Source organism: Peromyscus californicus, unplaced genomic scaffold (genome assembly GCF_007827085.1).
Source record: "Peromyscus californicus insignis strain IS unplaced genomic scaffold, ASM782708v3 Scaffold_14__1_contigs__length_90479793_seg_2, whole genome shotgun sequence".
NCBI classification, from domain to species: domain Eukaryota; kingdom Metazoa; phylum Chordata; class Mammalia; order Rodentia; family Cricetidae; genus Peromyscus; species Peromyscus californicus.
The window spans coordinates 25,642,974-25,654,133 of NW_026294436.1; the positions used below are offsets into that span (position 1 = coordinate 25,642,974).

The window sequence follows — 11,160 nt, forward strand, 5'->3', positions numbered from 1 at the left end:
CTCTCTCTCTCTCTCTCTCTCTCTCTCTCTCTCTCTCTCTCTCTCTCTCTCTCTCTCCTCCCTTCCTCTTTTCCTCCCTCCCTCTCTCCCTCCTTCCCTCTGTCCCTTTTCTCCTTCCTTCTCTCCCCAGTATTGACCTGAATCTCTCACCTCTGACCTTCAGCCTCCTCCACCTGTCTTTTATTTTCTGTTTATGCTTTCTCAAATCGGAAAAGGCGGGGGTGGGGGGATGGCAGAGGGCTCAGCCTCCGGCCAGTGCCCCAACACCCTTTCTGAGGCCACGCTCAGCCCTGCCAGCCTCTCAATAATCCGAGGAGGTGTTAATGGAAGACTTGGCGGCAAGGGAACCTCATAAAGCCACGAGCATCCCGAGACTTGGGCGCAGCCGGGGGGCGAGGGACGGGGGGGGGGGGCACGGGCCGGAGGGAGGGAGGGCTGGAGCCCCGCAGTGCACCCTGGGCTCCCGGACCCCCAGCCTGCCTTTGCCTTGCTGAAGCTGGTACCTAAAAGATGCTGCTGCCAGCTGGTGCCTGCTGCATAGACGGTGAATGGATGGTAGCTCCTGGGGAAACTGGGCTAAGCTATTGATTGCTCACACACGGTCCCCGCCTTCTTCTTCCTACCCTTCGCTCAGCATCGATGCTCCTAAGCTCCGCATTGGAAAGCGGGTTGGAGCAAGTTGGAGAGCGTTCTGCGCTGGAGGGCCGGCCGCCTTTGTGACCGGTCTGCGAGGGGGCCCAGGACACCTGTCCCTTTTGAGTCCTTACTAAAGAGCGACGGCTGAGATTCACCTTCTAGAAGGAAATCTGCGCTCAAACTCGGGCACTCAAAAAAGGCTATCGCAGGGATGCTGTGGGACCCGGGACCCGGCGGGGACACTGTTACCTGGTCTAGGTTCCGCTAGGACTGCGTAGCCCCGGGGTTCCCTTCCAGCCGCTGGTAGAGGAGAATCGGAAGCCAGACGTCTGCCAATTATTTACCCCACTCCCCACCCAGGGCGCCCCTCGCAGTCGGAGATGGGGAGGCGGGGGATTAGCCTGGGCTCCCGCGCCAGTGGGGAAGGAGGTGTGAGCAGAGAGATTGGCAGCTCCGGAACGCCGGTCAGCGCCGGCGCCGCCCTCCCCCACCCGTCTGCTCCCCAAAGCCCGGGCGGTCTTAGCGGTTCCTTGACTTGGCACCGGCCAAGGGCGGGATGGGCTGAAGGCATTTGTGTGCCTGGAAGCCACCAGCGAAAATTGCGGACTTGTGCGGGGATGGAAGGCAACCGGTCCCACAATCTCTCCACAGTTTGGGGGCTTTAAGGAATGGCTCAGGAATGGTGTATCCAACGCCCCCCCCCCAGCTCTTCCGCATGCTCACCCTGCACCCTACACCGCAGGGTGCCCTAGGGACCGACTGTGCCCCGTGTTCCACGGGAACATTAGACTTCGTGTACTAGTCCCTCGGGCCAATCAGTCAATCAGTCCCACCCGTTTACCGAACCAGACCTTCCTAGGCTCACCCCGGCCTATTTCAGCTTGTTTTTTTCTAGTGTACGCTCCTGGTGGGGACAAGACTCTTGGGTCCAGCTTTATACTCATAAGTGAAGGAGCACTAGAAACTCTTCGGTGTTCTGTCCTATTGCAGCGCCTTTTAATTTCTTCGGGTACCCGTTTCAGGTATTTGATAAGGATATCATATATGCATGACGTGTGTGTGTGTGTGTGTGTGTGTGTGTGTGTGTGTGTGTGTGTGTGTGTGTGTGTGTGTGTGAGAGAGAGAGAGAGAGAGAGAGAGAGAGAGAGAGAGAGAGAGAGAGAGAGAGAGAGAGAGAGAGAAATCCCCCCAAGGAGAATCATTTTGGAATCTGGAAATACATCTTAACTACTGTAGGATGTAGGATAGTGAAAAGGTAACACAGAGCTTTAAATTCTCCACAGGTGACAGATGTCAGCTCACAAGCTTTAGCCATCACGGGAAGGTAGAGAAGATGAAGTGACTGGCGAAGGTGAGGAATGAAGGGTGGGTGGTGAGTGGAGAGCAAGGTTCCTTGGGGGCTGACCTGGGACCCTGCCACTTCTAACAGCGGAGGACCACAACATAGCAAGTGTCATGCATCAGGTAGGTAGGTAGGGAGCCTCCTCCACTAATCTTGTCTAGAGAAGAATCAAAGCCCCACCGATTTTTGATGTTAGAACCGTGTTGAGCAAAGGACTTTGCAAACGCCTTTGGAGATGGGGCACTTCGCTGAAACAAAGATCCTTGGTAGAGGCAGGGCAAACTTCAGGATCTCATTTGTTGCAAACACCCTACTTGGAACTTCAAGTTTCACTTGAAAGGACAAAATTATTTCTCATCTCGACCTTCTTAATCAGTGGGGACAGTGCAGCTCCCAGAGAGCTGTGTGCATCCCCATTCACAGCTAGAGAGGACCTTCTCCCAGCTGAGAGAAGAATTAGCCCCAGAAATCCATCTCCACCCCTGCTCTAGTAACCTTAGTTTCCTTTGGGTCATTCTGTGTTAGAAGCAATCCCAAAATCAGTCTCTCTTGATTTACTGTGCCCTGGGGCAGAAGGAGTCTCCAGAAACCCTGAGAATGGAGCTACACCAGAGTTGATTTATATGGGGGTCATTGTTATTTCTGGGCATCTCCATGTGTTTGTATCTATGCATCCAATAAGAGACCTGCATTTTTACTTTACAATGTGTGAAAACAATATAGCTTAAACCCTCTGCAGCGAAGTCCATTTATGTGGCAATATTGTGTTTACTGTGGGAGCACCTGCCCTGCTGCCCTACTGTTACACCATGGTTCAGGTGCATCTCTCCAGAACCACAGCAGACCTCTATGCCTGGCATCAGGTGGAGGCAAGAATAAATGTCTCCACCTCCCTCCCTAAGCCAGCAGCTGCTGGGCTGCAAGTTGAGATCCCAAGAATTGCCAACCTCCATGATAGTTTTGTTGTTGTTTTTGTTTGTTTGTTTGTATGCTTGGTTGTTTTTTCAAAGATTGTAGTAAGAGGAAGAAAGAGCAGCCAGGGGGTAAAAGACTTCCTGGGAATTCCTTCCATCTACCAAGGGTCTTTTTCTAAACAGTCTCTTAAGTAGGACTCCTTTTCAACATAATCTTCCCTTCTTCCTTTCCTAGATTCTTCAGAAAGTTAAACCTTTTTAGACTGTATTTCTTTAGACATCATCCATCTGCCACCCAAGAAACTATCTGGTTAATCTTCAATTTTAGTTAAAAAGTAGAAATAAGGGTTGCTCCTGGATCTAAGAACAGGAAAGAAAGGGGCTGCAAGGAATCCTTAAGGCTTTCTGAAAAAAGTAACTGCCTTCACAGTCTCAACTGCTCTCTTCCTCAGCATAACTTGTGGCTCTGACAATCCCAGGTCCAATACAGTAGCATTGTGATCCAAGGAAGCTGCAGGCACCCTACATCCATCTTGGGGGTGCTCTCTCCAGAGGGTTACTGGAGTGGAAGAACTGAGCCATCCGACACGGTCAACAGGCTTTGGGGCAATTTAATATCAGGCATGAAAACTATGTAAATAACAAAGTAGTAATTAAAGAAAACCAGAAACAGTAGAGACTTGTTTTCACATATTTTATAGCTAAGAAAGACTGTTATTTGGGGATGAATATTGGAGAAGGCACTAGAACCTTTTGGTTGCTTAAGATCTGAAAGTCTCTGGGTGGTGGGCCATGTCTGAGGGCCAGCTCTTGGGCACCAGCCTCATTTTATCACATACCTTTTCCACTGGCAAAGGGCCTCCCAGTGGCTGCTGCCCTGCATCAGAAGCAGAGAAGGTGTGAAAAGAACAACCCTGGGAGATCTTGCCTCACTGAAGGCTGGACTCTCACAGGGGAATCACCACAGTGGACAAAATGGATGCAGAGCAAGAAAGGTGTTCAAAGGCAGATTTGCCTCAGAAGTGTCAAAAGAAAATGTGGAGGACTGAGTAGAAGGAGAATGAAGAATGGCCTAAGGGAGGCATGTCAAGTGGTCTGACATCCGCCCCCCCACCCCCCCCTACCCCCGTCAAAATGATCTGAAAGAACAGATGGACAATGAGCATCCTCTTGCTGGAGGACGGCATTTCCGGGGTGCTCATATGCTGCACTACATGGTATTATGTCCATCCCCTGAAGTTGAAGATCTACATAAAATGAAGAATGCACTTGCTGTTTGCCAGCAACTTCCTTGCACTGTTGAGAAGACATTGGGAGAAGCAAGGCTAAGGAAAACCCATTGCTACTCCTGCGACTCAACTGCTACTTTCATGTAACAGGACAGCTGGCCATTGTTTTCTTCTTCAACACACGCATGTGGTCATGCAGTAAAAAGAAAGGATGTTTTGTGGATGTTCTTCTGAACAGATGTGCTTAGTACTAAACCAGTGTTCAAATATTTGTAACAGATAAGAATGCTAGATTAAGGCTTTATTTTTCAAAAACATAAGTTCAATTTGACAGAACAGAGACAAAGTTATTGTCAAACATAAAAATAGGAGTTGAATCGCTTCTTTTTAGATGGATCTTTCACATTGACTTGGCCATATGGACACTGAAAAAGAAGGACAACAAGTTATTATTGAATTATTTAACACTCCTGCGGGAACATACATATCCCCTGGTGGGAAGGGGACTGTTAGCCATGTTTGAGGTCATGTGATCTACCATGTCTTAGGTACTAAACAACACAATGGGAACTTCGGTAAATAGCCCTAAATTAGGGTCCAAGAACCATTTCCTAAGTATATCCTTCCAACCTCAAGAATTTTACTGTCAAACCCCCATTCTTACAAAATCCATGGGTCCTACATTTATGCAAAGCTCTTATGCATTTGATTAAGAACAGCTCATGGCATAGGTCAGAGTATCCATAAAAGTGAAGACTAACTTTTAAAACACTGTCTACAGTTCATATGTGTATTTGGTGTCTAGCCTTTAATTAGAAAGTGGGCTAGTAAAAGGAAATGACATCTTCTTGCAGGAAAAACATACAAAGAACAATATACCTCGGTGGTATGCCTCCCAACAGAAAAGAAATACTCTGATTTCTTCTTTGCTCAGAACAGAGGAAGGAACAGTTCACTCACTTTGACCATTAAACATGGGCTTGTATCTCCCAAAATAAGCATACTCAGATCTGCAGCACTAACTTTGGAGTAAGGTAGCTTCCCAGTTCCTTTAAATACCGACTAGAAGGAAGCAGAGAAGGAAGAGTGGAGGAGAAAAGGGAGGGAGGAGGAGAGAGAGGGAGGGAGGGAGAGAAAGAGAAGAGAAAAGAGAGAGAGAGAGAGAGAGAGAGAGAGAGAGAGAGAGAGAGAGAGAGAGAGGAGAATATAAACTACAGGAGATTAAGCACTGGAGAGCTGCCCTGGGAAAGGAGGCTGTGAAGCAGGCAGTGGAATGCAAGGGGAGGAAGTCTCATCATTTGAAGGAGAGCCATGTCTCAGCGATGGGCAAATTTCAGTTTCTTAAGATAGCAATATTTCTAGGATTTGATCTGCAACGTTTTTGTTTGCTTGTTTTCCTTCCTGCCCTCTGCGCTTGCCTAGTGAATACAACTTCTTTCAGACTTCATGAAAGCTTTCCTCCCGATAAAGAGCTCCCCTGAATTTCCAGTCTGAGCATTTGGAGGAGCTGATGCTTGCAGTGAAACAGTACGAAATTCCATTAACTTTAAAGGTCCTGTGTTGGCACTAACAGCTTCATTGTCCTTTGCTGAAACAGCTTGTGAAAAGCACACTCTAGGTCTATTTAGCTTTTTTATTTGACTTGTTGTTCAAATAATAGGTATTTATGAAGTTACAGAAGCTCAGCAAACTGCTTGGGTAATTCGAGAATTGTTACTCACGTGTCTGCATGCAGAACCACAGCAAGCGCCTCTCTGCAAGTGGGCCAGCCTTGTGAACACCACATAGCCAGTAGCTGGGTCCACATAGCTGAGCTGGCCAGCCTGAAGAGTAATAAAACAATGTCTTAATCTTTGTTAATGATCATCCTATCTCCCTAATAATAGTTTTAGTCCAAAACTACTGTAAAAATAAAAAAAGAACAATATTAAATTTCTACCCCAGTAATTGTAGTGGCATTTGCAATTAAGGATGCATTTCAGCATTATATACAATCTAACTGTATGTGGTTAGAGGAAAAAAACACACAGTTTGAGTAAAATGAGAAGTTGATGGGAAAACAAGAAGTCCTCTGTATGCAATAACTACGTAGTCACCGCTCCGATATTTTTCATTCTGCTTCTGGGCAACAAGCTCAGTAACAGGTGATTTAGATGATTTTAAGAGCTTAAGAGGCTGAAAATGAACTTCACTCAGGAGTTGCAGTTATAATTTCAGTACTCACAATATGTGGATAATGATTTAAATTCACAGAAAAGGCGCTAATCAAACCCAAACAGCCCTTGCAGAAAAGCATTACCTTTGCTATTATTAAACACTTTCTATGCCTTCACGATGTGTTACTCCACTGCATGGGCCACATTCGTCTCCTCTCCTCCCTAGCTCCCAGTATTGTTAGTTCCAGTCTTGACTGGAAAAAGTATTGTTTTGCCACATTAACACTCACTGGTTTAACAAGCTTGACCAAAAGCAATTTCCAGTATATGACTTCAAATGTCAGGGAAGCATTTTCCACCTACATACAGGTATCACTTTAATAATGTTTCTTAGCCTCCAGATTTTACAGAGGGAACTTCCCTATGAGCATTTATGGAACACTTTCACCTTTAGTAACTCAGTGTATCACTCTTGCACATAGACTTTCATTAACATATGCATGAAGGCAGCAGGTCTTCAGGCATACATTTTCCTCTTTTCTTTTTTTTGAGACAGGGTCTCACTATATGGTCTTACCTGGCCTGGAACTCTATGTAGTCCAGGCTGGCCACAAGCTCACAGCAGCATGTTGGATGAACGGTGTGCACCAGTATTACCAGCTATGGCATACATTTTTTAGTCTTGAACAACTTCAGCTGTTAGGTGTCATATTTAATGACGTCACTTATTATTGGTTGACAATTAGACCAACTTATTTTGGTTCAAGTCTAGGTTCACTCTAAGGCATCCCCACACAGATAGACCATGACACTAAGAATCCATTAAGTCTCAATGATGCTCTCAAGGGCTTCCCAAATCCTTGGGGCCATACGACACTAGGTGCACTCAACACTATTTTAGAATGACTATCGGGACCTCACTTCCTTTTCTTTTCTCTTCCCCATCTCCACAAAGCTTACGTTTGAAGGCCTGGAAGGCAAAAAAACACTGAAAAGTCTTCAGTAGCCTTCACTTTTCTTAGCTTCTGTGAGCTTTCTGGGGACAATTATCTGGCAAGCCACCAGGCTGCTCCTACACGGATGCTCTCCTGTTCTCCATGTGGATATGGTGCAACTCTGAGTTTGCGGCCAACTATACACACTTCATTTGTCCGCATTAAATGAACCTCAGATAATGATGGCAACAAAGACAAGGCGAATGTGCCAACGTTTGACTGGAGAGCAAGACGTCCCCGGAAAGCAACATGTCCAGTGATGATGCTGTCAGCAGCAGGAGAAAGCTCAGAGGGCTATCTGCCTTGAGGCATGGAAAAGTACTCTTGCTTGGGAGCTCTGATGTGTGGAAAAGAGAAATATCATGCTCGTTTTGGGGTTTACTTATGGTCTTCTGGACAGTCATGTAACCAGTGAAACTCACATTGATGAAAACGTAGTGGGTTCCCTAGTGAAAGGAAGTTCCCTTCTTTTCCCGTGTTGAGTGAACCAGTCTTTACATGCCACTGTTGTTTGCTCTGAAGAATTGGTTAGACTTCTGGGTTTTATCCACCATACTTACATGGTGACTAGTGGAAACAAATTGCATGTGTTATATTTAAAATAAGAGTATAAGCAAGAATAATCACATGCTGCCAATAATCTCTTGATGAATCTTTATTTACTTTCAACACCTGAAAGGGTCAGTGGATTCTCAGGGGATACTGTTGTCAAGGGAGGGATGTCAACCTTAGGAAACGGTGGAGGTTTTCCTCTCTACTCTGTGGTTCAAGGCAACCTAAATAACACTGGTCTTACAAAGTACTAGCCACACAGAGAGCTTAATATGCAGGTTTATTACAAATCATTTTTATATCATTATAGGACTTAAAATATAAAAATGCTATCTTCATACTCTTATAGTCTGAGTTGTCAGGAAATTGCGGGGAGATAAGGTTGGATATTAGTGGTAACAAGCAATTATTAAATCCACAAACCAGAAGAAAAGGTTATTCGAGAATGCCCAGGGAAAAATGCAAACTTGCCCGATAGTAATCTCCTCTACTCACATGGTCTGGAGGCAAAGGATGAGAGAGGACATAGGGCAAAAATGTAAAGCGTCTGTCTCATGTTTTCATTATTAAAGTCACTGGATGGCAGGCTGCTCAAGTTATCGTGCACAGGCAGCATGTCTGTACAACATACTTTTCCCTGCTCAGTCCTCCCATCTTCAGTTCCTTAACACTCCCTTTCCCCACCCAACACACTCACACACACCCAAGACAAGCCTTTACCTGGGACATTGAACAGGGCACACACACACACACACACACACACACACATACACACACCGAGACAAACGTTTAGCTGGGACATTGAACAGGGCACACACACACACACACACACACACACACACACACCCAGACAAGCCTTTAGCTGGGCCATTGAACAGAGCACACACGCACACATACACACCGAGACAAGCCTTTAGCTGGGCCATTGAACAGGGCGCGCACACACACACACACACACACACACACCCAGACAAGCCTTTAGCTGGGACATTGAACAGAGCACACACGCACACAAACACACCGAGACAAGCCTTTAGCTGGGACATTGAACAGAGCGCGCGCGCGCGCGCGCGCACACACACACACACACACACACACACACACACACACACACACTCTTCTGGGACATTGAACAGAGCGCGCGTGCGCACGCACACGCACGCACACACACACACACACACACACACACACACACACACACACACACACACACACTCTTCAGAAACCGAGTCCCACTTTCAGGGCAGACCCCTCTTCTGTCCGGAACCCAAGAGTGTGGCCAGGTTTCTCGCGGGACCCTCCCAGCGGACGCCCGAAGCCGACCCGCCCCAGGCCGGAGGCCCGGGACCGACAACTCCAGCACCTCCGCCCGGGGCCGCCTCGAGGGCTAGGGGCCGAGCACGCGCAGGCGCAGAGGCGGCGGGGCAGGCCGGCGCGGGCCTCACCGCGCAGGCGGCCCGGTGCAGCCCGACGATGTGCAGGTCAGCCGCCGTTAACTCTTGACTCGCCGGATGCTTCGGCTCTCCTTCGGGCGTTCCCTGCGAGCTTGGAGGGGAGCCGCTGCAGCCTCCTTCGGAAGCCGAGAGGAGGGCTGAGCTCAGCTGCTGTCGGAAGCCTTCAGGCCAAGGCGGTGGCCTCCCGAGCGCCGCTCGGGCCAGCGCCGGGAGCCCGCAGGCCGCCATGGCGCCGCCACGGTGGAAGGCGGAGCGGGGCCGGGGTGGGGCGGGGCGAGGCGGAGAGGGGGCGGGGCCGGGGTAGCGGGGCGGGGCGGGGCGAAGCGAGGGGGCGGGGCGGAGAGGGGAGGCGAGCACTGTTCGGTGAAGGCCGGGCTGTCCCTGGGTCTCCAGTTTCCTCCACTTGGCCCCTTTGCAGAGGAAAACATGAACCTGAAGACTGGAAGAAGGTGCCCTCTCCCGTTCTCTGTTCCTAATATCTCTGTTTTTCTTCTGAGATAAAGGGCGAGCATTTTAATGTCCCGTCAGGCTAGCTCATAGTCAGCATAATCGTAATTGTTTAAAATAGATAAATAAATAAAGTGAGCCTTGTCACTAAGCACCTTCAGCCCGTGTAGAAAAGGCTGCCTGTTTGCTGGTCATGTGTGGAGGGAATAAAGCTGGGAGCACAAACCTGGTGACTTGGTTAGTTGGCTCACTCTAGAATGAAAGTTAAGGAAAAGCCTCATACGAAGAAAAGGTGCTGTTTTCATGTAGCGAGGTTTTCGGGGAGGAAAAAAAAAAACCACAAACCTAAAATCCTGTCTGAAAGACAAAGTTACATCCATACTCCCACAAAGTTAATTTGGAAGTTAGCACGAGCCCAGGAGATAATTTCATGTGTTAATTAAATTTAACACCACCCCCAGCCCTTGACCCCACAGCCTGAGTTTCAAGAGAAGGGGTGTTGAGGAGTTTTGTTAGTGATCTTCGGTATAAAGAACCAAGGACAAGAGTTGATCCTTGGTAGCTAAAGTGGGTTAGTTGGACTGGGAAAAGGTGTCTAAGCCACTACAGACCATACCAATTCCTTTTTATAGTGTCTACATTTGCTGTGTAACCCTGAAATCACAATTTGATGCTGTTAGTCACAGATTGAAGCAGCTCTATTGGTACATTTTCAGTCTCAGTGAATTAATAAATTGGAATCCTGTGTTCAAATGTTTCATTTATATTGGAGTAATATATTTGAGATTTGGAGACTGCCCCAAGTTCTGAGAGACCCTAAGGAAAATTGGAAAGATGGGTCCAAAGTCAAACTCATCTAAAATGAGTATCATTAAACATGAGAATTTAAGTATAAGTGCCATATCATCCCCAACCAACATCTCAAAAATAAATTTATCGGTTCAACTTTATCGCACGCTATTTAAAATTAAGGATCGTATTACGATCAACCCATGTGAGTCTATTAAATAGTTAACAGAATTTATTAAAATATAGATTGAGGAAATGCACTCACAAATATAGAACGGAATAGACAGCTGAAGTTGTCCTCTGATCTGACCTGGAGCGAATCCACCTCGCAGGCAGGAGCAGGGAGAAGGGGCATATGACCCTTCTCTCTTGCCTTATAAGAGGTCCCATACAATGGCAGGAAGCACCACCTCCTTCAGACCCTATAAGGTCATGGGGGGAGCAAATACCACTACGGGATTGAAATGTTGACATAATATCAACTCAAAGGATGGGGACTGCATTTTACAGAAATGACATTGAGAAGACTAGGTTGAAATAGAAACTGCAAAGAGCCATCCTGCCTAGGAAGAATAACTGTTACATACACCTTCTGGTTCAAAGAGAGATGTGGCTAGAGAATGACTGAACACTAGAGATCCATGTA

General features: G+C 47.3%; 1 protein-coding gene across 1 annotated transcript; it reads right to left on the bottom strand.

Moving 5' to 3' along the window:
- Positions 1-4,407: 4,407 nt before the first annotated feature.
- On the bottom strand, positions 4,408-9,546 carry CUNH1orf53 (chromosome unknown C1orf53 homolog). Its single transcript, XM_052736575.1, has 3 exons — positions 9,270-9,546; positions 5,843-5,944; positions 4,408-4,546 (listed from the first exon to the last, which is right to left on the bottom strand). The coding sequence occupies exons 1-3, from the start codon at positions 9,504-9,506 to the stop codon at positions 4,475-4,477; spliced, it is 411 nt and encodes a 136-aa protein (XP_052592535.1). The 5' UTR covers positions 9,507-9,546; the 3' UTR covers positions 4,408-4,474.
- Positions 9,547-11,160: the final 1,614 nt, after the last annotated feature.

Bases quoted from the DNA above. Each gene is read 5' to 3' on its own strand.
- CUNH1orf53 (XM_052736575.1), bottom strand. From the start codon at position 9,506: ATGGCGGCCTGCGGGCTCCCGGCGCTGGCCCGAGCGGCGCTCGGGAGG. The intron at 5,945-9,269 runs GTGAGGCCCGCG...ATTACTCTTCAG, and splicing joins TGCACCGGGCCGCCTGCGCG to GCTGGCCAGCTCAGCTATGT. The intron at 4,547-5,842 runs GTGAGTAACAAT...CTTCTTTTTCAG, and splicing joins GTGGTTCTGCATGCAGACAC to TGTCCATATGGCCAAGTCAA.